At 38.0% G+C, this 12,547-nt stretch overlaps 1 protein-coding gene across 2 annotated transcripts in view; it reads left to right on the top strand.

Annotated features, from left to right (window-relative positions):
- The window catches only part of LOC123506853 (protein argonaute-2-like), a 136,580-nt gene that overhangs the window by 120,934 nt on the left and 3,099 nt on the right, over positions 1-12,547 (top strand). For both annotated transcript variants that reach the window (XM_045259208.1, XM_045259209.1), the window contains exon 15: positions 7,742-7,914. In XM_045259208.1, the coding sequence (XP_045115143.1) occupies positions 7,742-7,914 (173 nt within the window). The remainder of the gene's footprint in view (positions 1-7,741; positions 7,915-12,547) is intronic.

The following is a 12,547-nucleotide window of genomic DNA, read 5'->3' as shown; positions in this document are numbered from 1 at the left end:
TTGTTTTTTTAATGATATGCCACAAGTGCTCTATGGGATTCAGGTCTAGTGAATTCCTAGGCCACTTTTTGAAGTAGTTTACACTTCAGTCCTCTAACCACTGGGTAACAGAGTGAGCTGTGTGAGCAGGAGCTCTTTCTTGCATAAACCAACCAGCATTACACTTTTCAAAACTTTCAGGGAAGTTATCACACAAAAACTCAAAAGAACTAAAGTGCCAGCTCCACCAAATGCAAAGCAATGTCATACCATAACACTTGGAGCATGCTTTACCACTTTAGCTGTAAAGTGTGGGTCATTGGGGTCAGACACCCTTGGGTGCCTCACATGCTTGGATCTGCAGCCTGACGACACAACAAATGTTGACTTGTCACTTCACAAAACTTGGTCCCAGTGTTCTAGGATCCAACTCCTATATTTCTTATTAAAAGCTATTTGATTATGCATGTTTTTCACACTTAGAAAGGGAAGAACTTTGGCACAAATCTTTGAGTAAATGATCAGAGATACATGTTACAGACACATCCTGAAGCAGTGAAGGATTACTTTCTTTCAGTTTTCTATCTGTGACTGTTAGATTTTTATCCAACTGCTTCCTAATGACCTTAGAAGTACAAGGTGATATCTTCCTTGGTTGACCAAAGTGAGGCTTGGGGTTAGAAATGGCATCACCTCCCCCTTCTCAAATTTTTTTTAGCCCACTTTTGAACTTGCCACATTCCTGTTCCCACAAAAGCGGCTCTATTTTTACAATTATAGCCCTTCTTATAGAGGGTTACAACAATTATGTCTCTTCCCAGCTCTTTACCACTTCCTATTTCAGAGATGTTGAGGCAAAAACACAAAAACAACCGAAAATGCAATCCACGTGATATATGCTTACATATTGACACCACATGGGCCTAGGAGCAACTGAACAAAGTTGCCAAGCTGTGTTTATTGTCTCTGCTAAATAGTGGTACAAACCATAGGGTACACGTACCAATGGAGACGCATTTTTTCATATAAATATATTTCTTTAAATCATTACTGCATGTGTATACAAGATTAAACATTGAGAGTAGGGGGGATCAATAGCAAAAGACTTATACTTTCACATGTTGTTATCATTTTTTTTCTTTCTGTAACTGGTTGAGATATATATGACAAAAACCAGCTGCATCTTGTTAGGGCAGGTAAAACCTAACAAGACGCACCTTGCCCTAAAGAGACGCACCTATGCTTTTTTTTTTTAAATCGTACAAATTCCTCACCTTATGCATACTGAAAAAAAAATAATGTACTTTTCAAACCTTAAGTGAAAATTCTAGGCTCTATAGCAAAACTTTGTAGCATAGGCATTGATATTATATAACAAAAAAGATCATTGTACCAATCCAAATAATTTTTCGAAATTAAAAACAGAATAAGCCAATTTCCTTCATTAGTATTTCATGACAATACTAGATGCATTAATCTTACGCTACTTTAGAAAGTAGGAGGCAATGGAAGACTTAACCCGCTAGATGCTTCTCACGTAAATTTCTGTGCCTGCATTGGGTATGCCTAGAGGTTTTTCACGTAAATTTACGTTTTACGAATGTATGGGTTTTGCGCCATTTTTTTGCCTTGTATGGGCAGTAATTAGTTTCCTGGGAGTGTCTGGCATGTTTCCCTGTTAGGTGCGGGAGTTCTGGGTACTTTCCTGCTATGGTGCCACCAGAGCTGTCCTTATAGTCATAGCAGGTAAACACCACCACTCCCTAGAATACCCAGTATTCAATCCTTGCTTTCACGCATTGATGATGGAGAATTTATTGATGATGGGGACTATGATAGTGACGACCCCCGAGATGATAGTGATGAGGATAGGGATTGTGTATTTGGCGAAGATTATTCTGAGAGCGAGGAAAGCAGTGATGATGAGCATGAGGGGCCTGCTGCCCCCACGCTGCCACCTCCACGCACTCGATGTGCTGCTACCTCATCTCCTTTATCTCCTTAGGGATCCTTTAATGGATGATTTTGTTTTGAAAATGAGTTTATTCAGTTTATGTATATAGTTTTACGGAATAAACTAATGGTTGTATGTAAAATATGCTGATCGACAGCAGATGAAGCGCATTAGAAGTGAAAGGAGCAGATGTGGCAACAGTGGGGTGGGGAAGTCCCTGTCTGGCAGCCTAGTGCGGGGATTTAAAAATTGCACGATGATCCATTTAAAGGTTTTTATTGTGTTTCTTGGTTGATTTTGGGTTGTTTGGGCTAAGAAATTTTTTTTATATTTTTTGTAACCTCTGGGGTCCCCTATATGTAAAGTAATGTACACAAGTCTAGCAGCGAATCGTTGTTTCCCCTGTTTAGTCTGTTTTCAAGTCATATTTGTTTAGTGCCAGCAGAGAGGATAGGGCAGAGGTACCCCGTGAGTCAAAAGGACATATCTCCATACACAGTGAAGAAAACTTTCCCTTGTTTTTACTGAACACAGACAAGGGCTGGGCTTTTCATCAGTGTTACTTAGGCCCTTCTAAGATCTATCTGAAAAAGTGAGTCCATAGGAAATACCCCATTCTTCATGCCCTATGGAGATGCACCCTCTCTCCCCTTCCATGTATGCAATGTGAAGCAGTTTCTTATGCACTAGTGCACATAAAGCCATGCACAAGCCACCTGCAAAAAATGGAATAGAAATCTGTTAAGGAACAGTAAAAAAAAATACCTTAAAAAAAAAAAGTAAAAATCTTAGGTTTTTGTAAGGATTCTTTCAAAAACTGCACTTTTTTTTCATTTCATCTGCAGTCATGCACCCATTTGGATTAGGAAAGTAAGACTATGTCATAGTATGAGGGGAAAGTTATGTGATTTTTTGAGCCTATAATCATGCTCCTATCTATTCAACATCGGCAAAGAGAAGTTTTTTTTTTTTTTTTTTTTTTTTTTTTTTTTTTCAAATGCGTCTGCATAGGACAAGTGTGTCTCCATTGGTACACGTACCCTACTATTGAAAAATGGCAAAAAGTTTGGTAACGGATTAGGTATTTTTTGTGTTTTGAGTTTAATGAAAAGTTTGGGGGACCTGTAACTGTGTGCCCAAACTTTTCACTATAACTCTATGTATGTATACAGTGAAACCTCTAACAGTGTACAGTTTAGTTCATTAATCATGTTTACTTTATGCAATTTTTCACATTACTCGATCCTTTCAGGAACATATCTCTCTCATAAATTGAGAAATCCCTGTGTGTGTGTGTGTGTGTGTGTGTGTGTGTGTGTGTGTGTGTGTGTGTGTGTGTGTGTGTGTGTGTGTGTGTGTGTTTATTTACCAATCTTGTTCACCAATTTATACATAGTTATCATGTCTCCCCTTGTTCTTCTCTCCTCTAATGTGGTCAGCTCCAGTTCCCTCAGCCTTTCCTCATAGTCTAACTCCCTGAGTCCTGGTACCATCCTTGTTGCCAGCCTCTATACCCTTTCCACCTTCACATTTTTCTTCATATGCGGTGACCAGACACAAGCTGCATATTCTAACTGGGGTCTTATTAAAGTGCATAGTATCTTCTTCATCATTCCTTCATCTAGGTAGTGGAATGCAAGACCAATATTTTGAAGCATGTTATATGTTTTCCAAAATATCTTGTTAATGTGTTTCTCCGGTGACAGAGTGTTTTGCACAGTTACTCCCAAGTCTTTCTCCTCATTGGTCTCTTCAATTTTCTCATCACCCAGCCTGTAATCCTTGTTTGGTCTGTATCTACTTCTTCCCATTTTCATAACATGGCTCTTGTTTATATTAAATTCCATCTGCCACTCTTTACTCCACTCATATATTTTATCAAGATCTTCCTGTAACTTGTTACAATCTTCCACATTCTTTACTCTCCTCATAATTTTAGTATGGTCCACAAACATATTCATGTAACTGTCTATTCCTACTGGCATATCATTAACATAATCAAAAGCATGATGGGACCAAGCACTGACCCTTGTGGAACTCCACTGGTTACCTTTTTCCACTCGGACTTCTTTCCTTTCACCACTGTTCGCATTTCTCTTCCCACAAGTAATTTTCCATCCATTTTGCTAGTTTATCACTTACTTCTCCAATCTTCTTTAGTTTCCACATCAGTCTATTGTGTGGCACTTTATCAAAGGCCTTTCTCAAGTCCAGGTAAATAGCATCCACCCATCCCTCTCTATGTTGTAGTATGTTAGTCATTCTTGAATAAAAACATAATAAATTGGATACGCACGATCTTCCTTTTCTGAAACATTACTGCCTTTCACTCAGAATATTTTCACTTTATAGATACTCACTCCACTTTGCTTTAATTACTTCTTCACATACTTTGCACAGTCAACGATACTTGTCTGTAATTTAACGGTTCCATTCTACTTCCATTCTTATATATAGGCACAATGTCAGCTCTTTTCCACTCTTTCGGGACTATTCCTGTTCGTATGGAGGTTTCCACAATATCAAATATGGGGTTCAACAATTGATCTTTACATTCTTTCAGCAACTTCCCAGATATGCCATCAGGCCCCATTGATTTATTAATATCCAAGTTACATATAATTTTCCTTATATCTTCTTTAGTAACCATGATTGTCTGCATTTGCTTTATTTCCGTAGGCCTTCCTCCTGTAAAATGCTCCTCCTTTGTAAACACTTTGCAAAAGTTGTCATTCAATATTTCAGCTATATCTCTAGCATCCTCATATACTTCTTCCCCATTTTTACTTTTCTATTGCCTCCTTTTATTTAGTTTTCCATTTATGAATTTGTAAAACATTTTAGAGTCACTATCACAGTTTTCCATCACTCTCTGTTCATATTCCTTTTGTGCTGTTCTTACTTCAACATATCTATTCCTTGCTGTTTTGTAGACTTCTCTTGATAATACTTCACTGTTTTTTTTTTAAGTTTCTTCCATGCCTTTTCTTTGTTCTTTTTTGCTTCTTCACAATTTCTATTAAACCACTGTTTATTATTTAAAGTCCTTTTTCTGTGATATGGCACAAACTTCTTCACAGCAGAGTTATATAAATCCATAAATTTATCGTATTTCAATTGCATATCCACTTCCTGGTATATCACAGACCAGTCAATTTCATTAAAGAACTCTCTTATATGGTTATAATTTGCCCTAACATAATTTAATTTTTCCTCCCTGTGCTTCACACTCTTTTCCGTGCTTAATTCCGTATCCAGCTCAAAATTTAGGACATCATGGTTGCTTTTCCCCAAGGGACATTCATGTTCAATTTCCTCTTTTAGGGAAATGCCCCTGGTAAATACCAAATCCAACCTCGCTGCAACATCCTGTCCCTGCACCTTGTTGGTGATCTCACCCACTGTGTCATCAAGTTATTTGTTACTACGTTTAACAATTCCTCTGCCCACTCACCACCATTCACCACTTCGTAGTCTTCCCACACTATTTGCTTACAATTAAAGTCTCCGACTATCATCACTCTATCATTTCTGATGAGTTCCTGCTTCATTCTGTCTGTGTGTGTGTGTGTGTGTGTGTGTGTGTGTGTATTTACCTATTTGTGTATTACAGGGCCCGAGCTAAGCTCTCTGTGTCCTGTCTCCGTGTCCATTCCTGTCATATCTCTCTTTCATCTGATTGACACACACCGCGTCAACGACATGACTGCTCAGTTTATTCCACTTATCAATACTACGATGCGGGAAACTGTATTTTCTCACGTCATTTAGACATGTCCTTTATTAGCTTTTTTCCATGTCCTCGGAGATAATTACTTGTGGTCACCTTTATCAACTCTCTATCCAGTATGTCAATCTTGTTCACCAATTTATACAGTTATCATGTCTCCTCTTGTTCTTCTCTCTTCTAATGTGGTCAGCCCCAGCTTCCTCAGTCTTTCTTCATAGTATAAACTCCCTGAGTCCTGGTACCATCCTTGTTGCCAGCCTTTGTACCCTTTCTACCTTCTTCACATTTTTCTTCATATGCAGTGACCAGACACATGCTGCACATTATAGCTGGGGTCTTATTAAGGCACATAATATCTTCTTCATCATTCCTTCATCTAGGTAGTGGAATGCAAGGCCAATATTTTGAAGCATGTTGTATGTTTTCCAAAAAATCTTGTTAATGTGTTTCTCCGGTGACAAAGTGTTTTGCACGGTTACTCCTAAGTCTTTCTCCTCATTGGTCTCTTTAATTTTCTCATCACCCAGTCTGTAATCCCAGTTTGGTCTGTATCTACTTCTTCCCATTTTCATAACATGGGTCTTGTCTATATTAAATTCCATCTGCCACTCTTTACTCCACTCATATATTTTATCAAGATCTTCCTGTAACTTGTTACAATCTTCCACATTCTTTACTCTCCTCATAATTTTAGTATCGTCGCAAACATGTTCATATAACTGTCAATTCCTACTGGCATATCATTAACATAAATCAAAAACATGATGGGACCAAGCACTGACCCTTGTGGAACTCCACTGGTTACCTTCTTCCACTCGGACTTCTTTCCTCTCACCACTGTTCTCATTTCTCTTCCCATTAAGTAATTTTCCATCCATTTTGCTAGTTCATCATTTACTCCTCCAGTCATCTTTAGTTTCCACATCAGTCTATTGTGTGGTACTTTATCAAAGGCCTTTCTCTAGTCCAGGTAGATAGCATCCACCCATCCCTCTCTATGTTGCAGTATGTCAGTCACTCTTGAATAAAAACATAATAAATTGGATACACACGATCTTCCTTTTCTGAAACCAAACTGCCTTTCACTCAGAATGTTTTCACTTTCTAAATACTCACTCCACTTTAATTACTTCTTCACATACCTTGCACAATATACTAGTCAACGATACTGGCCCGAGCTAAGCTCTCTGTGACCTGTCTCCTTGTCCATTCCTGTCATATCTCTCTTTCATCTGATTGACACACACCGCGTCAACGACATCATTGCTCAGTTTATTCCACTTATTTTATTTAGTTTTCCATTTATGAATTTGTAAAACATTTTTGGGTCACTATCACAGTTTTCCTCCACCCTCTGTTCATATTCCTTCTGTGCTGTTCTCCTTACTTCAACATATCTATTCCTTGCTGTTTTTAGACTTCTCTTGATAATATATCACTGTTTTTCTTAAGTTTCTTCCATGCCTTTTCTTTGTTCTTTTTTGCTTCTTCACAATTTCTATTAAACCACTGTTTATTATTTAAAGTCCTCTTTCTGTGATATGGCACAAACTTTTTCACAGCAGAGTTATACAAATCCATAAATTTATCGTATTTTAATTGCATATCCCTTTCCTGGTATACCACAGACCAGTCAATTTCATTAAAGAACTCCCTTATATGGTTATAATTTGCCCTAGTATAATTTAATTTTTACTCCCTGCGTTCCACAATCTTATTCATGCTTAATTCCGTATCCAGCTCAAAGCTTAGGACATTATGATCGCTTTTCCCCAAGGGACATTCCTGTTCAATTTCCTCTTTTAGAGAGATTCCCCTGGTAAATACCAAATCCAACCTTGCTGCAACATCTTGTCCCCTGCACCTTGTTGGTGATGTATGTGTGTGTGTGTGTATATGTATGTGTGTATATATATATATATATATATATATATATATATATATATATATATATATATATATATATATATATATATATATATATATATATATATATTGGCTGCATGAAATACATACTACCATTATTTTTTGTAATTTAACTCTTTAAGAACACTTGTTATCTACTTCATATTTTGCAGGGCATCATTGGAACCAGCCGTCCTACACATTACCATGTGTTGTGGGATGATAGTGATCTGCCAATGGAGTTACTGCAAAATCTAACCTATGCCATGTGTCATCTTTACTCTCGGTGCACTCGCTCAGTGTCTATCCCCACCCCAGCCTACTATGCCCACCTAGTGGCCTTCAGGTAATATTGCTTCCAGTGCTTCCTGTTTTTGGTCTTGCCAGATCACTGCTTTTCAACTAGAGATGCTCTGGACATACGAGAGGTTTTTCATTCTTAAGTGACATCTCTTAAGAAATTTTCTTGGTCCCTCCAATAAAATGGAGCTCAGTTATGTGATTTCTCAAGTACATGGGAGGCATTGATTAGGCATTCAAATCCAGAGGATATACGGCTATGGCATTTAAAGCATATTTTATTGTCTAAGTGATTAATTATTGCATGATAGTGGCAGGAGCTAGTCATTGTGGTTCATCCATCTAAGTGTATTGAACTTATTAAGCTTTTTCTCGAGAGTTAAAGAAGAACTGGAAAGCAGAGATGGATGGGTGGACACATTGTACCTGGCCATAAAAAAGGCTTTTAATAAAGTACACCAGAAACTAGAGAACATAGGAAGACTGCGAGGAACTTTGTTAGAATGGAGAAGGGATTATTTGAAGGACAGGGAGATAAGAACTATGATCAGAGACACATACTCATTTTAGGATAATAACAAGCGGAGTGTCACAAGGGTCAGTGTTAGCCCCCATTATTTTTCAGATTTATGTAAACAACATTAACCCTTTTACTGTGGGTGTCTTATTGATAGGCCCATCCCTCCTGTGCAGCAAATTTTTTATTGCTTTATTGATCATATTTAATCTTTTCAGGTAAATTGTATGTTCATTCCATACCAGAAAATCTATGTTTTATTGTGGTGAATGTAAGCATCTCAGTAAGAAGTTACATCAGAACATGGCATCAGACCCGTGACTGTGTTGCCAGGCGCATGATGAAACCACTTGCTTTTCAACTTAATACATTTTATTTTTGTACAGAAATGGTTACAGGGCAATTTTTAGTACACAATTGATTTTCAGTTAGACAATGTTTTCAAATAAAACCACATATGAAACCACTAATAATATATTACCATGCATACGAACACAGTTTGTTAACAGTCACAATGGCCACCCTCCATCCCGCCAACACACTAGCTCTCCCCACGTGCGCACTGTCACTTATGTATTGTCTCCTTACACAGGCACTGAATTATTATTTTTTTATATTATACATGTACTTTCATTACAGCACTTCCTATATATCAACTTTTCAATATTTTTGAGTGTATGGTATAATTGTAAGATTAAATGAGTACTTACCAAGTATGAAGTTTGATCGTAATTTCACGAACATTCAACAACGTCACAGTGGTGTACAACGAGAGATGCCATGTTACCATTCCACCATCAGTCACTTTAGAGAGGATGTTTGAGGAAGCAGTTACAAATCCTCTTTCAAAATTTCTATCCTCCTCCCTTCTTATCCTAATGTTAATGTATTCATTCCTTGCCTCTTTATACTGCTTCCTATTTGCTTCATTATGTTGCTTCCTTAATTTTCTCCAAGCTGCCATGCTGCATCCTTACACTTTTTAGCTCTTGCACATAATAGAATTATACCATATGTGCTTTCTTTTACTCTGTATTTGGGAACATATCTCTTTACTCTGTCATTATACTTGTCTAGGAATATATGATTTTCAAAGTCAGTCATTTGCTGTCACAGCTACAGATTATCTCAAGCTGCTATTAGTTGTGTATCATTCACCTAAGCACATGCTGTTATACATTGTGTCACCAGCCATTTTCAAGGCTGCCAAACCCCTATGATTCATATCTCTAACATATCAGAAGTATCATAGTAAACAGTAGAAATACAAAGTGTTTAGATTTTTTTTTCATTTTTAATGTAAGGACAAAAAAATATATTGGAAAAAATGCCCACTGGCATTGCAGTCTCCAAATAAAGATAAAATGAATTAGTCAAAAGCTTGGGACAAATGTTCTGACACCTCTCTCTTAAAATAAGTCATAGGAAGATGAAAATACAGAACCAGGTAGGGAGTTCCAGAGTTTACCAGTGAAAGGTATGAATGATTGAGAATACTGGTTAACTCTTGTATTAGAGGGTTGGACAGAATAGGTATGAGAGGAAGAAGAAAACCTTGTGCAGTGGGGCCACAGGAGGAGGGGAGGTATGCAGTTAGCAAGATCAATAGAACAGTTAGCATGAAAATAGAGATAAAAGTTAGAAAGATATGTAACATTGCAGCGGTGAGAAAGAGGCTGAAGACAGTCAGTCAGAGGAGGGGAGTTGATGAGATGAAAAGCTTTTGATTCCACCCTATCTAATAAAGCTATATGAGTGAAAGCCTCTCAAACATGCGAACAAAACTCCATACAAGGGCAGATAAAGCCCTTGTGCAAAGTTAGCAGTCGCAGGGTTGAGAAAAACTGGCGGAGACACCGCAGAATGCTTAACTTCATAGAAGCTGTTTTAGCAAGAGATGAGATGTGAAGTTTCCAGTTAAGATTATGAGTAAAGGACAGACAGAACATATTTAGTGTGGAAGAGGGAGACAGTTGAATGTCATTGAAGAAGAGGGGATAGCTGTCTGGAAGGTTGTGTAGAGTTGATATATGGAGGAATTGAGTTTTTGAGACATTGAAAACTATTAAGTTTTCTTTGCCCCAATCACAAATCTTAGAGAGATCAGAAGTTAGGGGTTCTGTGGCGTCCGTGTGTGATCTGTTGTCTTCCTGAAGGGTTGGTCGTCTCTGAAAGGATGTGGAAAGATGTAGGGTGGTATCATCAGCGGAGGAGTGGATAGGGCAAGAAATCTGGTTAAAAGGATCATTAATGAATAATAGAAAGAGAGTGGGTGATAGGGCAGAACACTGAGGAACACCACTGTTAATAGGTTTAGGAGAACAGTGGCTGTCTACCACAGCTACAATAGAACGGTTGGAAAGGAAACTTGAGATAGAATTGCAGAGAGAAGGATAGAAACCATAGGAGGGCAGTTTTGAAATCAAAGCTTTGTGCCAGGCTCTATCAAAAGATTTTGATATTTCTAACACGACAGCAAAAGTTTCACCAAAATCTCTAAAAGAAGTTCACTAGTAAAGCAACCTTGATGGAAGCCATACTGGTGATCAGATAGAAGATTGCAAAGTGACATGTTTGAGAATCTTCCTATTCAGGATAGATTATAAAACTTCAGACAAGCAAGAGAGATTAAAGCTATAGGACGGTAATTTGAGGGATTAGAACAGTCACCCTTTTTAGGAACAGGCTGAATGTAGGCAAACTTCCAGCAAGAAGGAAAGGGAGAAGTTGATAGACAGAGTTGAAAGAGTTTAGCCAGGCAAAGTGCAAGCACGGAAGCACAGTTTTTGATAACAATAGGAGGGACCCCATCAGGACCATAAGCCATCTAAGGGTTTAAGCCAGCAAGGTCATGGAAAACATCATTACGAAGAATTTTAATAATTTGTAGACATGATATAGTCAGAGGGAGGGACAAGCCCAGAATCATCCAAGGTGGAGTTGTGAATAAAGGTTTGAGAGAAAGAGCTTTAGAGACAGAAGAGATGGCAATGGTGCCATCTGGATGAAATGAAGGAGGAAAAGATGAAGAAGTGATGTTATTGGAGATGTTTTTGGCTAGATGCCATAAGTCTTGAGGTGAGTTTGAGTTTGAAAGATTTTGACATTTTCTATTTATGAAAGAGTGTTTGGCAAGTTGAAGAACAGACTTGGCATGATTCCGATTCCCTATGACTTGTCTTCTTTTAAGAGGGAGGTATCGAGGTATTTATTCCCTAATTTTGGCTGATGTTTTCCTTTCTTGTAGAGAACCAGCACTCAAGTGGGCCTTTTTTTTTTTATCTTTTTATTTGGCTGGCCTTTCCATAAAAAAAAAAAAAAAAAAGAGTAGTAAAGAACAAATATCATAAAAGTGGAATATCATGTAATGGTGAATCATTCATCACGGAATACCTGCATCATGTTTCTTTTTATTGGATATACTGTTTAATTATCCTAAAGTAGTAACATTGTCAAATAACTTGTATACCAAAAAGTGATGTCTAGAACCCACAGATATTCTTATTTATACGATTCATTGTCATATGATGTTTCACTTTTATGATACTTTTTTTTTACTACCCTAATTCCGTTATACGATTGGTTGTTATGACAGAGTGGAATAGGAATGAGGATTGTGAGGTTAATGCTGAGTGCACATACCACACAAATGGAGAAAATTTGGACATTTGGTTCCTCCATTCAAACCCCATTATAAATTATGTTGCAATTGGTACCCATTAATAGCAGCAGTGTGCAAAAGGCCCACTTGAGTGCTGGCTCTCTAAAAAGTGCAAAAAGTGCCAAAACTGTCAGCCAGAATTAGGGGAGCAAATGCCTCGATACCTCCTTCTTAAAAGAAGACAAGTTGTAGGACTTCGGAAATACAGATGCAGGGAGGGAGTTCCAGAGTTTACCAGTGAAAGGGATGAATGATTGAGAGTACTGGTTAACTCTTGCATTAGAGAGTTGGACAGAATAGGGATGAGAGGGAGAAGAAAGCCTTGTGCAGCGAGGCCGCAGGAGAAGGGGAGGCATGCAGTTAGCAAGATCAGTAGAACAGTTACCATGAAAATAGCGATAAAAGATAGAAAGGGATGCAACATTTCGGCAGAGAGAAAGAGACTGAAGACAGTTAGTGAGAGGAGGGGAGTTGATGAGACGAAGAGCTTTCAATTCCACC

The sequence above is a fragment of the Portunus trituberculatus genome, chromosome 21 (assembly GCF_017591435.1).
Source record: "Portunus trituberculatus isolate SZX2019 chromosome 21, ASM1759143v1, whole genome shotgun sequence".
NCBI lineage: Eukaryota > Metazoa > Arthropoda > Malacostraca > Decapoda > Portunidae > Portunus > Portunus trituberculatus.
The sequence above is the reverse complement of the archived record's forward strand: the minus strand, read 5'-3'. Positions and strand labels throughout refer to the sequence as shown.